The 20,211-nt window shown below is 43.4% G+C and overlaps 1 protein-coding gene across 3 annotated transcripts; it reads left to right on the top strand.

Annotated features, from left to right (window-relative positions):
* The first annotated feature begins 9,049 nt into the window (after positions 1-9,049).
* On the top strand, positions 9,050-19,768 carry LOC119295419. 3 transcript variants are annotated; one of them, XM_037573839.1, is made up of 3 exons: positions 13,138-15,273; positions 16,332-16,564; positions 17,984-19,768. In XM_037573839.1, the coding sequence occupies exons 1-3, from the start codon at positions 14,027-14,029 to the stop codon at positions 19,477-19,479; spliced, it is 2,976 nt and encodes a 991-aa protein (XP_037429736.1). In that variant the 5' UTR covers positions 13,138-14,026; the 3' UTR covers positions 19,480-19,768. The 3 variants fall into 3 exon arrangements, 1 of the variants encoding a protein (XP_037429736.1); XR_005143972.1 differs by lacking the exons at positions 13,138-15,273; positions 16,332-16,564; positions 17,984-19,768 and adding exons at positions 9,050-13,127; positions 15,834-16,317; XR_005143971.1 differs by lacking the exons at positions 13,138-15,273; positions 17,984-19,768 and adding an exon at positions 9,105-13,127 and having other exon boundaries at positions 16,332-17,520.
* Positions 19,769-20,211: the final 443 nt, after the last annotated feature.

Raw genomic sequence — 20,211 nt, 5'->3', positions numbered from 1 at the left:
TAGTGAAACCTATGGCCCCCGGGTCTATTCTCATCATATCAATTTATATCACTTTATTTACTTGTTTCGTTTTTACTTTGCCTTTACTTTTTACTTTGCATCTATCTATCAAAAATACCAAAAATATTTATCTCTATCAGATCTCACTCTCGTAAGTGACCGTGAAGGGATTGACAACCCCTAAGCGTTGGTTGCGAGTTGCTATCATTTTGTGTAGGTACGAGGGACTTGTGCGTGGTCTCCTACTAGATTGATACCTTGGTTCTCAAAAACTGAGGGAAATACTTATGCTACTTTACTGCATCATCCTCTCCTCTTCGGGGAAATCCAACGCAGTGCTCAAGAGGTAGCAAGCAACTGCACCGGTGTCAAATACCCAGGAGCTACTATGAGTACTGGTAAGGTACACATCAATTACATGTATATCACATATACCTTTGGTGTTGCCGGCCTTCTTGTCCGCTAAGTACTTGGGGCAGTTCCGCTTCCAGTGTCCGCTTCCCTTGCAATAAAAGTACTAAGTCTCAGGTTTGGGTCCATGCTTTGGCTTCTTCTCGGCAACTGGCTTACCGGGCACGACAACTCCCTTGCCGTCCTTCTTGAAGTTCTTCTTACCCTTGCCTTTCTTGAAACTAGTGGTTTTATTGACCATCAACACTTGATGTTCCTTTTTGATCTCCACCTCCGCTGATTTCAGCATTGAATATACCTCAGGAATGGTTTTCACCATCCCCTGCATATTGAAGTTCATCACAAAGCTCTTGTAGCTAGGTGGGAGCGACTAGAGGATTCTGTCGACCACCGCGTCATCCGAGAGATTAACTCCTAGCTGAGATAAGCGGTTGCGCAACCCACACATTTTGAGTATGTGCTCGCTGACAGAACCATTCTCCTCCATCTTACAACTATAGAACTTGTCGAAGACTTCATATCTCTCGACCCGGGCGTGAGCTTGGAAAACCATTTTCAGCTCTTGGAACATCTCATATGCTCCGTGCTGCTCAAAATGCTTTTGGATCCCCGGTTCTAAGCTGTAAAGCATGCCGCACTGAACCAGGGAGTAATAATCACTACGCGACTGCCAGGCGTTCATAACGTCTTGAGTTGTTGGGAAAACGGGTGCTTCACCTAGCGGTGCATCTAGGACATATGCTTTCTTGGCAGCTATGAGGATGATCCTCAAATTCCGGACCCAGTCTGTATAGTTGCTGCCATCATCTTTCAGCTTGGTTTTCTCTAGGAACGCGTTGAAGTTGAGGGCAACATTAGCGTGGGCCATTTGATCTACAAGACATATTGCAAAGATTTTAGACTAAGTTCATGATAATTAAGTTCATCTAATCAAATTATATAATGAACTCCCACTCAGATAGACATCCCTCTAGTCATCTAAGTGATCCATGATCCTAGTCAACTAGGTCGTGTCCGATCATCACGTGAGACGGACTAGTCATCATCGGTGAACATCTTCATGTTGATCGTATCTTCTATACGACTCATGTTCGACCTTTCGGTCTCTTGTGTTCCGAGGCCATGTCTGTACATGCTAGGCTCGTCAAGTCAACCTAAGTGTTTTGCATGTGTAAATCTGGCTTACACCCGTTGTATGTGAATGTTAGAATCTATCACACCCGATCATCACGTGGTGCTTCGAGACAACGAACTTTCTCAACGGCCCACAGTTAGGGGGAACACTTTCTTGAAATTATTATGAGGGATCATCTTATTTACTACCGTCGTACTAAGCAAATAAGAAGAAAAACATGATAAACATCACATGCAATCAAATAGTGACATGATATGGCCAATATCATTTTGCTCCTTTTGATCTCCATCTTCGGGGCGCCATGATCATCATCGTCACCGGCATGACACCATGATCTCCATCATCATGATCTCCATCATCGTGTCTTCATGAAGTTGTCACGCCAACGATTACTTCTACTTCTATGGCTAACATGTTTAGTAATAAAGTAAGTAATTACATGGCGTTATTCAATGACACGCAGGTCATACAAAAAATAAAGACAACTTCTATGTCTCCTGCCGGTTGTCATACTCATCGACATGCAAGTCGTGATTCCTATTACAAGAACATGATCAATCTCATACATCTCATATATTTCATTCATCACATCCTTTTGGCCATATCACATCACAAGGCATATGCTGTAAAAACAAGTTAGACGTCCTCTAATTGTTGTTGCATGTTTTTACGTGGCTGCTATAGGTTTCTAGCAATAACGTTTCTTACGTACGCCAAAACCACAATGTGATATGCCAATTTCTATTTACCCTTCATAAGGACCCTTTTCATCGAATCCGATCCGACTAAAGTGGGAGAGACAGACACCCGCTAGCCACCTTATGCAACTAGTGCATGTCAGTCGGTGGAACCTGTCTCACGTAAGTGTACGTGTAAGGTCGGTCCGGGCCGCTTCATCCCACGATGCCGCCGAAACAAGATAAGACTAGTAGTGGCAAGAAAATTGACAAAACCAACGCGCACAACAATCTTGTGTTCTACTCGTGCATAGAAACTACGCATAGACCTAGCTCATGATGCCACTGTTGGGGAACGTAGCAGAAAATAAAAATTTTCTACGCATCACCAAGATCAATCTATGGAGTCATATAGCAACGAGAGAGAGGAGTGCATCTACATACCCTTGTAGATCGCGAGCGGAAGCGTTCAAGAGAACAGGGTTGATGGAGTCGTACTCGTCGTGATCCAAATCACCGATGATCCTAGCGCCGAACGGACGACACCTCCGCGTTCAACACACGTACAGTTGGGGAAGACATCTCCTCCTTCTTGATCCAGCAAGGGGGAAGGAGAGGTTGATGGAGATCCAGCAGCACAACGGCGTGGTGGTGGAAGCAGCGGCGATCTCGGCAGGGTTTCGCCAAGCTGAGCGAGAGGGAGAGGTGTTATGGAGGGAGAGGGAGGCGCCAGGGGCTAGGGTGCGCAACCCTCCCTCCCCCTCTTTATATAGGGGCCCTGGGGGGGCGCCGGCCCCTAGAGATCCCATCTCAAGGGGGGCAGCGGCCAAGGGGGGGAACTTGCCCCCCAAGTCAGGTGGGGCGCCCCCACCCCTAGGGTTTCCAACCCTATGCGCAGGGGGAGGCCCAAGGGGGGTGCACCAGCCCACCAGGGGCTGGTTCCCTTCCCACTTCAGCCCATGGGGCCCTCCGGGATATGTGGTCCCACCCGGTGGACCCCCGGGACCCTTCCGGTGGTCCCGGTACAATACCGGTGACCCCCGAAACTTTCCTGATGGCCGAAACTGGACTTCCTATATACAAATCTTCACCTCTGGACCATTGCGGAATTGCTCGTGACGTCCGGGATCTCATCCGGGACTCCGAACAACTTTCGAGTTACCGCATACTAATATCTCTACAACCCTAACGTCACCGAACCTTATGTGTGTAGACCCTACGGGTTCGGGAGACACACAGACATGACCGAGACAGCTCTCCGACCAATAACCAACAACGGGATCTGGATATCCATGTTGGCTCCCACATGTTCCACGATGATCTCATTGAATGAACCATGATGTCGAGGATTCAAGTAATCCCGAATACAATTCCCTTTGTCAATCGGTACGTTACTTGCCCGAGATTCGATCGTCGGTATCCCAATACCTCATTCAATCTCGTTACCGGCAAGTCACTTTACTCATACCGTAATGCATGATCCCGTGACCAACCACTTGGTCACATTGAGCTCATTATGATGATGCATTACCGAGTGGGCCCAGAGATACCTCTCCGTCATACGGAGTGACAAATCCTAGTCTCGATTCGAGTCAACCCAGCAGACACTTTCGGAGATACCTGTAGTATACCTTTATAGCCACCTAGTTACGTTGTGACGTTTGGTACACACAAAGCACTCTTACGGTATCTGGGAGTTACACGATCTCATGGTCTAAGGAAATGATACTTGACATTAGAAAAGCTCTAGCAAACGAACTACACGATCTTGTGCTATGCTTAGGATTGGGTCTTGTCCATCACATCATTGTCCCAATGATGTGATCCCGTTATCAATGACATCCAATGTCCATGGTCAGGAAACCGTAACCATCTATTGACAAACGAGCTAGTCAACTAGAGGCTTACTAGGGACATGTTGTGGTCTATGTATTCACACATGTATTACGATTTCCGGATAACACAATTATAGCATGAACAATAGACAATTATCATGAACAAGGAAATATAATAATAACCATTTTATTATTGCCTCTAGGGCATATTTCCAACATCTTGTCCATCGCATCATTCACCTAATGATGTGATTCCGTTATCAAATGACAACTCATGTCCATGGTCAGAAAACCTTAACCATCTTTGATCAAGGAGCTAGTCAAGTAGAGACTCACTAGGGTCACAGTGTTTATCTATGTATTCACACATGTATATAGGTTTCCAATCAATACAATTCTAGCATAAATAATAAACATTTATCATGAATAAGGAAATATAAAATAACAACTTTATTATTGCCTTTAGGGCATATTTCCTTCAGGAAGATGAAAATGCTCTAGCTTTCACCTTAATTTTTCAGTTATCACGTTGCAGCCTTGCAGGTATCAACCTCCAACTCGTATCCCCCGCAAAAATAATAATAAAATAATCCAGCTCATATAATTGTAGTTTTTACACTTACAATTTTGACTTTGAAATACCACGTGATATATGTTGAAAGCAATTCAAACTAATTCAAATATAGAAAATAATTTGACTTTGAAATGATATGTACCCCCAACGTTTCTTACTTGCAAGTAGATAATGTACAACTCAAGATTCTTCCCCATGCAGGAAAAGAAAGACACAAAAATACAAGATTCTTCATTTTAGACGAAAAAGAGGTAAATACACCATTGGTGCTTGAACTTGCCATGAATGTGCATTTTGGTGCATGAACTTGCAAAATATATCGAACTGGTTCCATAACTTGGCATTGACGTGCATATTCAGTTCAAATCTTCTTTTTGTACATCCATGACTCTGATGAACGTGGCATGGGATCCGCTGTTAGCGACTGGATGCCAGGGACAAGGCGTGTGGCCTGATTTTTTTATGGACCCCCCCCCCCCCAATAAAATTTTTCTTATAAAAAGGACTCAAAGAGAAACTAGTAAAATTTCAAAAATCTAATAATAATTAAACAGGTCTGGGTCCGAACCAGCGACCTTACACACGCAGGTGTGCGTTGCTAACCAGTTGACCCGTTCAAATTTAGTATCATGAGAGGATTCATACACTTTATAAACATAAAGCTAAACAACATAAACTAAAAAGTCCAGCAATATAGTGCTTTTTTTTAGAAGGAGCAATATATGGTCGCACATACCACTCCAACCGACGACATCAAATGGTAAAAATGCTAAATTTAGGTTTATAACATAACGAGCCCGTGTGGCTAAAATGGACCATAGTGGGGCTCAGTTTTCAATGTGTTTGTGTTTCTAATTTGCACAAAATATGTAAATTATAATCATGTGTTATAAACAATATACATTTATTTCAAAAAATACATTAAAATGTTCATATAATGTCATAAAATACCTATGCAATAATTTTAAAAATACACATAATAAAATTATGAATCAATCATATATTTTATAATTTAAAAAATCTTCATATTTTAATAAAATATTAAAGTAATTTTAGAAATGTTCATATGTTTAAATAATTTTTCATATAATTTTTAAAAAATCACATTTTTTATAAAATATTCATGTAGTATATGAATGCGTTCATGCTTTAAGTAAAAATTGTGTTGTTTTAAAACGTTTGTATAATATATAAAAGTTTGTGTGTTTTAAAAAAATATTAGTGATCTAAACGCTCTTATATTAGTTTATAGAGGGAGTACAAGCCTAGGCGCCCTGAGATTGCGGATCCTCACATGAATAATAAATCATATAAACATTTTTATAATTCATAAATATTTTCAGTTGTATGGACATGTTTCAATATGACACGTAAATTCATTTTAAAGTGACATGAAGATTTTTGCATTCTTTTGAAATTATGTTTGTTATACAGTCATAAAGATTAGCTGTACTTTGACACATGCGAACAACTCTTGGTTGGAGTGGCAGCCGTGCCTAGTCCATAAGGGCATCTCCAAGGCGGACCTGCAAACCTCCGGCAACTTGTACTTTAGGGGGTTTTTCATCAAAAAAATCAAGCCACACACCTTTGTCCCCCCGTCAGTTACTAGCAGCTAAGTCCCATACGATGCTGGGCGTACCTCGTCAGCATCGCTAACATAAACAAACATCATTTGAACCGTATATGCGCATCTATGCCAAGTTATGGAACCAATTCGATGTATTTTACAAGTTCAGGCACTAAAGTGCACATCCGTGACAAGTTTAAGCACCATCAGTGTATTTACCTCGACGAAAAAGTCCTATGGACTCAGACTTTGACTCTTCATCATCAATTCATCATCAGATCGGTGTCAATGCCCAATGGCGTCATTAATGGTGGGCAAGTGCAGGTCTGTGTCATGGTGAAGAAGAAAAAACTTCTCCCTCCGTCTAGGTGTAAACCTTAAGAAAACCAAATAATCTCAAAACACTTAGGCGTGGTGCATTAACTCTCATCTCGTTTCTTGATATAAATAAATGAATCAACCAATAAGAGATGTGCGACGTGTACGCTTTTAATGACTTGAGACTAACACGACATGCAGTGGTCAATTCATTGAATGCAATGTTATTAATTAGCAAATAAACATTAAATTTTCTTGTTTTCCCCTGTCTTGATCACGGTGTACAACCTAAGATGACTTATGCACCTGCATGGATGGAGTACATATGTTTAAGGGCATATACAAGAGTGCAACGCTTCTGTGGCTAGGCTCATCTGCATCCGGCCAGAGAAAAAAATCACAAAAAAATAAAAAAATCATTTTTTTTGCATGGTAGAAAAATTATTCTATGAGGTTCGCTTCAATTTTCAGATCATTTGGACATCTGAGTTACTCTCAGCAAAAAAGACAAATCAGGTCAAAACAGTGCATGAATAGTAAACTTTTTTAAGATCCTGAATTTGTCTTTTTTGCCGAGAGCAGCTCATATGTCCAAATCTGAAAATTGGAGTGGACCTCACACATCAAATTATCTACCGTGCAAAAACTTGGAATTTCTTGAATTTTTCTAGTATTTGTTTTGGGTGCAGATGTGCCTGAGCTCAGAAGTGGATTATCGTATATACAATGGTTTATAAGACATTCTTATTTTATCTCTGCCATGTACATTTTTTTGCGGGGACCTGCCATTTAATTTAGATATGACAATAAAACTAATATACCATGAATTATCTCTTATTCTTATCTCTAGTAACTAGATATAGCTAAATATGTGGTAAGTGATGTCGTTCTAAGTGATCATCCCTTAATTAAGAAAAGGTAAACTTTTTCTTCTAGTTTGTCTCTCCCACCTCAGTATTTATTCTACGCGGCACCGCTAAGATATTATCATTGTACATGCCATAAGACCGTGATGAACCAATTCAAATAAATGATTAAATACTTTGAATCATGTACATTTTTCTCTAGTTTTTTTGGGACAACATCACTAAGCTTTATTAATCACTTTTTTTTACAGGGATTGATATACTGTCATAGGGAACGCCAGGCCACACATGGCGTCCCACACTCAAAGAACTAGCATACTTAGCAATGTTGTGAGCTTCGTAATTATGATTACGCCGTTCATGGATAAGAGAACATTCCGACGAAGAAAAAACTCAGAATGCTAAGTGATCTCCTTAATAACTACTCCATGCAATCCCATTGTAGTCCGACACAATGACTAGCTTTTGTTATGCACTAGTGTATATGTATATCAAGTTCAACATCTCTTAGTCTTATCTATAGTAATTAGCATACCCTTTGTCTTGCGCTCCCAGGCAAACAAGGTGATTAGGGTTCAACATATTCTCGTTGGCGCCGCCATCGGTCCGCCTTGTCTTCGATGGCTTTAGGGCCACGAAGGCACGGTGAGCACGGACCCTTTCCGGTGGGAGGGATCGTGCTCCATTCTTAAATTAGAGTTTTCAGTTTGATTAGGGTTTTGTGTCCTACTCATGGAGACGAGACGACGACGCCTTCTTGAAGATGGAATAAGGTCCTTCCCACCTAGCCTGCGAGATGCGTCTAGCGCAGTCGACTACAACAAGGTTTTGCCCGACTCCGATGAGGGAGGGATGATGACGATAACACTGCCTAGGCTCGCTCCAATTCTTGTAGTCGTAGCTAGGTGCTCTTCGGACTTGAATGTAATTTTTGGTAATTCTACTGTTCTTCGTACTGTCATGGCATATGATGACTAGATCAAAAGTTTTCCTGAAAAAAGACACCATGCTAAGGGATCATCTCTTAATTAAGAGAAGATAAATTTTATTTTAGTTTCTCTCTCCTTCACCTCATTACTTATTCTATGTGAAACTACTAAGATAACATAATTGTACACGCCCTAAGGCCCTGATAAACCAATTAAAAAGAAATGGTTGAATACTTTGAATCATTTCCATTGTTCTCTAGTGTGTGTATGCTGAGTTCACCACTCGAAAACGCATAGAAGCTCTCGGGTGCCAATAACATGCACCCTATATGAATAGTAAAAAACTAGGAAATATAAAAAAAATCTGAAATTTCGGGGTATCAAACATGGTCATTCATTCTGTTCACGTACGAAGTGGTACTCTTAGTGAAGAAAATACAGTTCAACCTACGATTTATTCAAACGTTTTTTATATAATTATTTTTTGTCTTTTTTGCTGAGAATACCACGGATATCATTTCTTTATGAAACTTGATTCGGGAGTACACTGTCGACCAGGTTTGATACCCTGAAATTTCAGGATATTTTTATTTTTTTAGTATTTTTTATTTTACTGTTCATATAGGGTGCATGCCCGAGAGCTAGAGCTCCTAATCCGTGTCCGTTCACCATTTCCCTATGTTGAACTTGCAACTAAATACTCCGGCCCATCTAAAACAGCCCAACGAAGGGGTCCCCGTCGCAATTAATACAACGGCCCATCTAAAACAGCGAATCCCCATCACGCCTGAGCTCACCGACGCGTGTAAGCATCTCTCTTGGCCCCTCAAAAAAAAATCTCATTCTCAAAAAAACAACAACAAATCTCTCTCGGCTCCTCCACTCGTCGGCGCGCGTCACCATCTCCATCTCCGCCGACCCCCGCCGACCACCCGACTGTCTCTCCGTCCATCGCGGTGGCGCCGGAGCCGGTGAAGCAGAATGGACGACCAAGGAATCCCTTCCCACCCCTCGCGCGTCCATCTCCGGCCTGCTCCGATTCCTATCCCCCCTCTCCCTCCCACGCGGCGCCGAGTCAGCCGACCACCAACCCCTCCCGAGGTAGGTCAGGAAGGTACCTCACCCCGAACCCGAAGGTACACGCACGCACTGACGTCTCTTCCGCTCGGAGCTTTGCGTCACATACTCACATGGTGGCGCCTGGCGCGGTGCGCACATGGAAGATGCAGATTGCAGAGATACGTGCGTACTTCTGTATCCGCGCGCGATCAAGTCGTGCAACCGCAGTTGCAAAGCATGCCAGTTGGATTCTAGCGATTCCCGCGTACAAGTTTGGGGTGTCGGTTCACCACACCCGACGCAAAGGATTCCCTTACATTGGGATTCTGTTTCATATTTTGCTGTGATGATGCACTGTCCCTAGATTTTGGGTTCTAGCGGTTCCCGTGTATAACCTTGGCGTGTCAGTTCGAGGAAACTGTGCTAATTAGCATGCGATAATCAGGGGGTTCTTCTTAATACTAGCCACAGTGCTTTTATTTTAGTCATTCGAGAGTAGTCATGGCAGGACAAGTGCAGACAGACTGTACTGGTCATGAGATTCTGTTCATATGTGGTGGTGATGCAGTAGGACTAAAATTATCTCTGAACACGAGTCGAGCGTTGGGCTGTAGCGGTCTCCATGTTTAAGAGTTGAAGGAGACAATGCTAATTAGCACATGATAGTCATGGACTCGTAATTTTGCATTCCGTCGGTTTTAATTCTGTTAGCGTTTTGTTTTGCTAATAGTGGTGGGGAAGGAATCGAAGGCTTCGAACACGAGCATGTATTTTGCTTCGAGTAATGATGTCAATTTTATTCGATTCAAACGCTTTGGTTAGCAAAAGCAGAGGGAGTAATTATTTCTTTACAGAGGGAGTAATTGTCAGCAAAACCAGGGTAAGCTTTGCTCCGGGATGGTGCCTACATGACGCTCCTTCCCTAATATTTTTTCCTGGTCTGAGTCGTGAGTCAGAAGGTCCACGTTAACTGAAGCGAATTAGATTTATCTGGAATATCTTGACTTTGGAGAATAACTCCGACCTTAGCTTGCCAAGCTTGTTTAGCAGGAATTTACCCCACTTGCACCAACTTGCCAGTACTTTAGTTTTCTATAGTTAGGCAGCTTGGATTATGCAGGTGATGGTGACAAGTTTCCACAGTACTAGTGGCTGTTAACTTCCCATTTCAAAGTTCAATGTACTTCCGATTTCAATAATAGGACTAAAATTATCTCTTACATGTCTCTAATATGGGGTTCTAGACTTCTAGTGGTCTCCATGTTTAAGAGTTGGAGGAGACCATGCTTGTTAGTACATGATAGTCATGGACTTTTAATTATGTATTCCGCCGGTTACAATTTTCTCTCAGCATTTTGTTTCTCTAATATGGGGAAGGATTGGAATACGAGCATTTATATTGTTTTGATAAATGACATCAAATTTATTCGATTCAAACATCTAATTGTTAGCAAAACCAGGGTTAAGCCTTCATGACATGTCTCCCCTAATATTATTCGTGGTCTAGGTGGTGAGTCATAGTGTCCATATTAACAGGAACGAATCATATTTATTGTTCACTAAAAATAATCAGATTTATCTAAATCTTTTTGACTGGAGAATAGCTCCAACCTTAGCTTGCCAAGCTTGTTTAACAGGAATCTATCGTGCAGCAACTTGCCAGTACTTATGTTTTCTATAGCTAGGCACCTTAGATTATGCAGCTGATGGTGACAGATTTGTACAGTACTAGTGGCTGTTACCTTCTAATTTCAAAGTTCAATGATTTCCCATAATTGTTGAAATTTCCGGCCGTCTAGCTAGGCTCATATTTCAGTAATGTCTCAGTCATCTGAAAGAGAAATCAGTTGACCATGCATTGCCGCCCTTGGACTGTAATATATTGCTTACTCTAACCTGAATTTAACCATACGCAAGTCTATGTGGTAGGATGCAAACAATATATTGACCTCAGTTGACAGTGAATTTTTACTTTAATGTACACAGGCCTCGAGTTGTAGTTTACCTAGAGGAGAGATCGGTTGTCTTCTATCGTGACCGTGGGATTCTATCTTGAGAGTAAGGCATATTGCAGAGGTTTATTTTTGAACTGCATGAGGTATGCCATTCATGGGACCATGCTGTAATATATCTGACCCCTTGAGAAATTTGTTTTGGCTGGCAGTTCTTAGTGAGCTGATAGGCTAGCCAACTAGTAAGTGATGCATCAAACCAGAAATTAGCATGTCCTCTAGTGTTTGCTAATCTCAAATTTTTCGTTTACCTTGTGGGAAGACAAATTTCTTGTACTAGAATTAAGTTTCGTTCTTCAGAGGAGGACAGCGCACAGCCACACAGGCAAACCACGTTATTCTAGCATGCTTGTCTAATCAATGGCATCGGAACCTTCTGCCTCCCTCTCGTCCAGATAAACCAAGCATATACTGTACAGTGCTAGTGCGTCTTCGTTTGTACTTCCCTTTGGCATTCATGTTAAGTACGTGTACCGTGTATCTTATGCGGGATTAGGGAACATACCGATAGACAAAGGATGATGCTTTAGGTGACTTGCTACCTAGCTGGGGATTAGGAGACCACCAAGCTGATGCTACAGAACGGAAAGCAACAGTTTGTTTTGCTGCTCTTGTTTTCAGCAATTGCTGTGAGGGGCTCCTCTCAACCACCGAACCCCATAGGCCTTCTATTGGTGGAATTCTTAGTGATCTTTGTCCACTGTTCTTCCTTCCCATATTTTTGAAGATGTTAGGCCACGTTGCGTCAGTGAAATGCCGACAAGTGTCGTTTGAGAATCTCTCTATTATCAGCTTAAACCCTCTGACCTCCACCACTTGTTTCAAACCTTTATTCTTATTCCCACTGAATAGTTCAAGAGCAAAAGTGTTATATATATTTAGGCAAATGCTGATTCCATCAATGTATTAGCATATAATACTGAATATTTGATTCATGTTGTCTAATTAATAGTTTCTTTCCTTGTCCAGCAGCAGTGCTTACCAACTATGATTATGATGATAATTAGGTATCCACCTGCCGTCCTTAACTCATTTGATGTCAGTGAGCATGTTTCCTGAGCATGCTGGGCTCCCGCGTCGTTGACAAAATGGGCCATACAATCATTCCTGTTAGTCTCAACTCTCAAGGAATTAATTTGAGCCCTCTATGACGAAATCTTGTAGGGTGTGGTGGGGGCATATGATACTTAATGTCCGGTTGTGAAGGCAGTTGTACTGCTGGTTGTGATGAAAAGTACCATGCTGCCAAGATCCTTTTTAAAGTGATTTCTTCTTTTACATCATATTGTCTACACTCTTACAGTTGTACTTTGGCATCTTTTTCTTTTTCTGGTCGAACACAACAATATTCCATGACCAAGTAAATTCACAATGTTACTCTTGACAATGTGCAGATTTTGCCAGCTTTGCTTGTCCTGTAATAAAGACATCTCAGCATAGTGCAGGAAAAAATATTTAGTTACCTCAGTGGAATCATCCAGACTCTCTCCAGAGGAAAAAAAAACTTATACAATGCTGAAAGCTCTCCGGAACACACCATTTGTGCACTTGTAATCTGAAGTTCTGAAATAGTCAGTGAAAAGCTGTACATGGTTGGACTCCATCCAGATTTTCCTGCTGTTGGTAGTTTCTGGAAACGATCATTTTGGAATTGCCAGGCGGGAAGGCAGGAGAAACATTCAGATCAGTAGCAAGAGGCAGCCTGGAACCAGGAAATCTGTGTGGCCTACGCTTGTGTTTTGTAAGTTCCACTTTGCAACAGCTCTATTCCTTGAGACAGGCAGCTTTGCCCTCTTTTAGTTTTACTCTATTGTCTACATCTCATAACTCCATTAGAATCTGCCAATAATTTGTATCACCTGACAATAATGGGCTTTATGAATACGCTTTATGAATACCTTATTGGTGTCAAATAAAGAATCCAGTCTGCGAGCAAGTTGGTGTCATGAATTTATTACACCACAAACAATTTGGACACACATTAGCATGCCAAAATTAACTTGGTTTGGGGTGGTCAATGATCATGAATAATGTTAAGTATTAAAACGTCAACATTAATTCCGTATCAGACTGAATGAAGCGGTGCTTATGTTTTTAAAAAGATATCATATAGTACTAAGAAGCCATTTCTTGAGCACAAAAATTTAAATCATATGATTTGCATCTTTTGTTGCCGTTCTGCATTGCCATTGGCACATATGTGCAGGCCATAGCAACTTTGAAGTAGCAACAGCACATAGTCCAACAATTGACTAGATGCTGCCACGTAGCAAGAAGAATTCTTGGAATATGCCATTAGCGTATTCGCAGTCCCTTCTGCTTCATTCTGTCAGGCCAGCAAAATGACACATTGCACACGTATGCTTTTCTCTTCTATTTTTATTGTGATGTTTTGGGGGGTATGTATGTATGCTGTGAAGTTGGTGGGGAACTACACAAGAGCCAATCACCTCGAGCTCAATCCATGTTGCATTAGGCTCCAAGATCAGGATAATTTAGCGTGCATCGGCCATGAAGGTGGGGTCCACGCATTCTCTTTTCTCCACTACTAATCTCTTGCCCCTCCGCCATGTGGTTTCTATATAAGACACAGTCTGAGGCCACACATCAAGGCAATTCTTATCGTAGATAGCAACTAAAATGGAGACCATGTCATATCCTTGTTCCCCTCTTCTCTCCCTCCCCACACATGAAGAGAGTAACTTTTTCATGTGGTCTCCTCAAGTAGCTCTCCACGAGAACGCCACCATCCATGTTGATCATTCCACTGATCAGCAACCTGATAATGTGTTCTTGGACACTGCAGCTCAAGATTATGCCAATGATTGGCATCAACAAGATGCTTCTGATGTTGGTGTGTTCACCTATTGTGATGAGAGGATTCTGGGCCAAGAGAGTGGCAACTTGGTCGCGATCCAGGAAGAGCTCATGGAGGAGAACAGTTTAACTGATCTCCTTCTCACTGGTGCAGAGGCGGTCGAGGCGGGGGATCCAAGGTTTGCCTTGGCAGTGTTCTCAAGGCTTGATGGGCTCCTCCTTGGCAGCCCTGAAAATGCAGCAGCCGGCTCTTTTGATCGCCTGGCCTACCACTTTGCCCAAGGTCTGCGGTCCCGGATCTCCAGTGCAAGCACCAGTTGCTCGCTGCCGGAGCCACTGCCGTCTGATAGAATGTCGGTGCAACAGATTATACAAGAGCTGTCGCCGTTTGCCAAGTTTGCACACTTCACTGCCAACCAGGCCATTCTAGACGCCACCAAGGGCGATACACATGTAAACGTCGTCGACCTGAACATTGGCGAGGGCATCCAGTGGCCATCACTCATGTCAGATCTTGCCCGTCATGGTGGCATGTCATTCCACCTCACGGCAGTCACAGCAGACGCCGACTACACCAACGATGTTCACCATGAATCTGCCCGGCGGCTCTCGGAGTTCGCGGACTCCTTGAACCTCCCCTTCCAGTACAGCTCTCTCTGTTTACACAGTGATGAAGACCTGCATGAGTTCTTCAAGAACAGTAAAGGCTCGGTGATCTTCTCATGCGACACAACAAGCATGCCTTACAAGTTGCTGAGCAAGTTACCGGCACTCCTACCTGCCTGTGTTAAGCTGTTACAGCCTAAGTTAATGGTCATTGTAGAAGAGGAGCTGGTTAGAATCGGAAAGGAGGCGTCTCTATGTAAGGCCTCCTTTGTCGACTTCTTCTTCGAGGCATTGCACCACTTCACGACGGTGTTCGAGTCACTGGCGAGCTGCTTCGCTGGTGGTAACCAGGGGGCTTGCCTGAGGCTTGTGGAGAGGGAGATGGTGGGGCCAAGGATACAGGACTTTGTGGGGCAGTATGGGTCTGTGACAGTTGAGGTCACTGCTCCTCAGGTTTTGGAAAGGTATGGGGCTTGTGACCTGAGTGGTTGCAATGTTGCTCAGGCCAGGATGCTGGTTTGGTTGTTCAATAGGGGGTTTGAGGTTGTGCATGAGAAGGGTAGGCTTGTGTTGTGCTGGAAGTCCAGGCCACTGACCTCTGTGTCTGTTTGGGCTCCAATCTTAAAAGAAAGGAGCTCATGAAGTTCTTTATTTTTGTTGTTGTAAGCGTTGCAGTGAAGAATTTTGAGGAAAACGTATTTGGTTAGTGAGCCACCTTATTTGGTTTCTATCTCAGCCTTTCTCTCTTGCTCTTGTTGGCTTCTCATATACTCCCTCCGTCCCAAAATTCTTGTCTTAGATTTGTCTAGATATGGATGTATCTAGTTACGTTAGATACATCCGTATTTAGACAAATCTAAGACAAGAATTTTGGGACGGAGGGAGTATCTCCTAGGGTAACTTCTAGTGATGAATAGTCTCAAGTAGCAAGTGGAAGAATGAAATTTGCTCACATATGAGCTGTGCTGATTTTACTGCAAGAATGCTCATTTATCTAGATGTTTGTTTTGCTCTTATGAACCAGGTGTCAACCAGTGCAAATAGAGAGGGAGGGAGGAACTGGGAGAGAGTGGCCGGCTGATGCCCAATTTGTAATGAAACCATGCTTTTTAGGTCACCCCAAAATGATTTATCCTAGTTGTCGTTATTTTATTTGCAAAATATAACATTTTTTTGCCCATCTGCACAAAATAGAGAAAACATCAAAAAGTCTGAAAGTGACACTCTTGTAAACACAAGAGTGCCTGGGCCATTGCATTTGGTCCATTTGTGGGGTTAGGATTGATTGGAGACTTCCTCATATTTAAAATGCACACAATGTTTTCTGCAGCCGTATTCATGAAAAGGTGGAAATAAGTGAGCCGAAAGAGACATTTTGTATTTTGTAGGAGCGTCCAACTGTGTGAACTGCTTTCAGTCACCATCATGGTGCCATATGTCTGCAGACTTTGACTTCATTCTACCACCTCTGAAACAGTGTTACTCTTTGCAAATTAACTCCCATGTGATCACTTACTCCCAGGGAGGGCTCGTCTCAGCTCAGTACGGAGGTTCTGATTTCAGCAGTCGCAGGTGATCTTGCCAGCCGTTTCATCTCATTCCTAGCTCACATATATGACACTCGAACTTGTGAGGATGATGATCGTAGAAGGCTGGAACTCGTGTTGCTAAGGATCCACGCTGTTGTTGAGGAAGCAGAGGGGCGGCACATCACAAATCGAAGAATGTTCTTGCAGCTTAAGGCACTCATTCAGGGTGTGTATCTTGGGCATTACATGCTCGATAGGTGCAAGGCAGTCTCAGGAAGTACTTGTTTGTTGTGGATTTCATCTTATGATGTGGATGAGACGACATGGGCAAACTTCCAATCATATTTGCAGAAGTTGCCAGGCACTGAGATCAAAATTGTAGTGACAGGCAGAGCAGAGCAAGTTGCAAACTTGGGGACTGCTCAACCCATCAGGCTGAAGAGTCTGTCTGAAGAAGAGTCCTGGTACTACTTCAAGGCACTTGCCTTTGGAAGCATGGATCCCGATGAGCATCCAAAACTGGCATCTTTGGGTATGCAACTAGCAACACTCCTACAGGGATTATTTCTTGGTGCAAATATACGAGCCACTAAGAGCGAGCCCAAATGCTCAATTCTTGCGTGGTGTATTATGTAGCATAAGGGGACTGGCTCACAAACACTTGAGGTCCTTCGGCACGCACCCAGAGGAATTTCTGGAGAGAATACTCCTCTGAATTATACCAATGTGGCCTTAGTGGGCGGTAAAGCTCAAGGATGCCATGCATATATGATTTTTGGGAGGCGAGCTGCCAAAGCTGACATCGCAGGAGCTACTGCACCCGTCCTGAGGTGTTCCTGCCGAAGACAAGTTTGAGGTGTTGGGATGGAGATCTCGGATCCCTCCTAACTTTGATTATGTTTTTACTTACGAGAAACAGAAGCACCGTCGTAGCATCGGCAAGAAGAATCATCTGGCATGGAAAAAAACATCGGCATGAATTTTAATTTGGCCGACAGAGGTGCACGGAGGAGTTATCTGTATGCCCATCCTTATTCTAGATGTAATTCGAACCTTTTTGCTAATATGCACTTGTTAAACAGGATATGTAAAGGGCAGTCACTTCCTATTGCTACATCACGCTTCTGACTATTCTCATGTATATGGTCAATTCAGTTTAACCCAGTATGTGTCGATGACTAACTGGCTTCAGCCACATGCCCACACCTTTGAATCATTGTGCTGGCAGTTCCATTTCTTGACTTTTAGCCACCGTAGTGCTATGTTTCTTTTAAAGAAAGAAAAAGGTATGGATAATTGCTTCCTGGTCAAGGCTCACAGTATAGATGCTTATCTCTGCAGTTGCTAGTGTTGGAGGATGACCTGAAGAAGCTGAGGTGCTCCAGCCACCGATCCTCGCCATCATCGACCATTATCGAGAAGGCGGAGGTGCAACAGAAAGCAAACTGAGAAAAGGTCCTCCGGCTCAAGGGGCTCAAGGTAGAAACAAGTTACAAAAAGGAAATTTTGTACGTGAGTGTTAGGACGAGCCACCTCATCATATGAATTTATTTCTGTCGTTGTCATATAACCCTGGGTTGCTGTCTTTCTTGACCTTATTTCCCCACCTCTGAAATAACTACTTTCTTTGCAAACTAAAAATCAGATCTTGGCATGGAGGTTCTGATTTCAGCTGTGGCGGGTGATCTTGTCAGCCGGTTCATCTCTTTCCTGGCGCAAAGTTATGGCACTCAAACATGTGAGGAGGAGGATCGTAGAAGGCTGGAACGCATCTTGCTAAGGATGCACATGGTTGTTGAGGAAGCAGAGGGGCGGCACATCACAAATCGAGGGATGTTCCTGCAGCTGAAGACACTCATCGAGGGTGTGCATCTCGGGTACTACATGCTTGACAAGCTCAAGTTCCAACCCCTTGGAGAAGAGAGCGTTGAAGATGATGAGGTGAGTCACTGGAGCCAATCTCTTGCCGTTTCTACTTTTGACGCCGCCAAGCGCCTTCGTTTTGCTGTTGCTGCTTCTATGATGAAGAACACACCAATAACATTTAGTACCAGGAGCACAACAAAGTTGAAAAGTGTTCTTGCAAGCTTAGAGGCTACGACTGCAGATATGAGAGAGTTCGTTGTGCTCCTCGGCAGCTGCCCTCGCCTTCCTCGCCAGCCATACTGTATGCACCTATACATGGATAAGTGCATGTTTGGTCGCCACGTTGAGAAAGAGCAACTCATCAACTTCTTGCTATGTGATGACACTCGTCACGATTGCGCACATATTAGCATCCTGCCGATCATCGGCCCGCACAGAATTGGGAAGAAAACTCTGGTGCAACATGCTTGCAAGGATGAGAGGGTGTGCAATCGTTTCTCCCACATGTTTTTCTTCAAAGGAGATGATCTACGGAACGAAGTATTTGCATTGAACAGCCAGGCAGCCTCAGGGAAGTACTTGTTTGTTGTGGATTTCATCTTCGATGTGGATGAGGCAGCATGGACAAACTTCCAGTCATATTTGCAGAAGTTGCCAGGTGCTGGGATCAAAATTGTAGTGACAGGCAGAGCAGAGCAAGTTGCAAACTTGGGGACTGCTCAACCGATCAGGCTGAGGAGTCTGTCTCAAGAAGAGTACTGGTACTACTTCAAGGCACTCGCCTTTGGAAGCACGAATCCTGATGAGCACCCGAAACTGGCATCTTTGGGCATGCAACTAGCGGCGCTCCTACAGGGATCATTTCTTGGTGCAAACATACTCGGCGAGCTACTAAGAGCTAATCCAAGCACAGAATTCTGGCGCGGAGTATTATCGAGCATAAGAGGAATAGTTCGTGAGCACTTGTTGTCCTTCGGCACGCACCCGGAGGACCTTCTTGGTAGAAATTTTCCTGTGAATTTCGGCAGTGCGGCCTTGGTGGGTGGTCAGGCTCAGGGATACCTGGTGTATGATCTTAGGGAGGCTGGCCCTGCTCAAAGTGAGCTGCCAAAACTGACGTCGCAAGAACTACTGACAGGCCGTGATATACCTGTTGAAGACAAGTTTGAGGTGCTAGTATGGAGATCTCGGATCCCGCCTTACTGCGACTACGTCGTTACCTACGAAAAACAGAAGATTCATGTGGCAGCGAGAAAACGTCAGCGCAAATGTTAATCTGGCAAACAGAAGTGCACAAAGGAGTTGGATCCCCTTCCTTGTAGTTTAGTAAATTATTATTCTCTGTTTTTTTGAGAACCTATTATTCCTTTTTCTATACTGATATACTATGTGTATATGTGCACTTTTTAGAAGGGGTATGTGAAGTGCAGTGAGTTACTGATGCTAGCCTGAGTTGTGTGTACGTAATTGAAGCCTCGTGTAAGGAAACTGCTTTAAACTTGTGACTACTGTGTCTGTGTGTGTGACCATTTCAATGTAACTCCCCAGTATGTGTTGGTGGCTAGTTGGCTTTAGTCACACCAAGTTCCACGTCGTCTTTGCCTTCCTTGACGGCCACAGTACAGCTGCCGTAGGTTGCTTTCATGGTCAATGCCTCTTCCGTTTGATCTCCTTGAGCCAGAAACACGGAGATGCTTGCTAATCTTGTTAGAGCATATCTAGTCGATTCCTTGAAACCTTTTAACTCCTCAAAATGGGGGTTAAGGGCATCTCCTGAGGGTTACCGCAACCGTCTGGACTATACGATCTGGACAGTTTAGCCATCCAACATGGTTTTATATCGGTCCGCCGAGCATTCGGATGCACTTTTCTCGTAAACCCGAGACAAACCGGGGGGCTTTCGGGAGTCCGGACAGCAGACACATAGGACTCCTACACCCCTGGCCCACCCAAAACCCCTCCCGGACCCGCACCTCCGTCCTCTCATTTTCTCTCCTTCCTTTTTTC

Source organism: Triticum dicoccoides, chromosome 4B (genome assembly GCF_002162155.2).
Source record: "Triticum dicoccoides isolate Atlit2015 ecotype Zavitan chromosome 4B, WEW_v2.0, whole genome shotgun sequence".
Lineage (NCBI taxonomy): Eukaryota > Viridiplantae > Streptophyta > Magnoliopsida > Poales > Poaceae > Triticum > Triticum dicoccoides.
This window is presented reverse-complemented; position numbering and strand designations above follow the sequence as displayed.

Bases quoted from the DNA above. Each gene is read 5' to 3' on its own strand.
- LOC119295419 (XM_037573839.1), top strand. From the start codon at position 14,027: ATGGAGACCATGTCATATCCTTGTTCCCCTCTTCTCTCCCTCCCCACA. The intron at 15,274-16,331 runs GTATGGGGCTTG...ACTTACTCCCAG, and splicing joins GCTCCTCAGGTTTTGGAAAG to GGAGGGCTCGTCTCAGCTCA. The intron at 16,565-17,983 runs GTGTGTATCTTG...ACTAAAAATCAG, and splicing joins GCTTAAGGCACTCATTCAGG to ATCTTGGCATGGAGGTTCTG.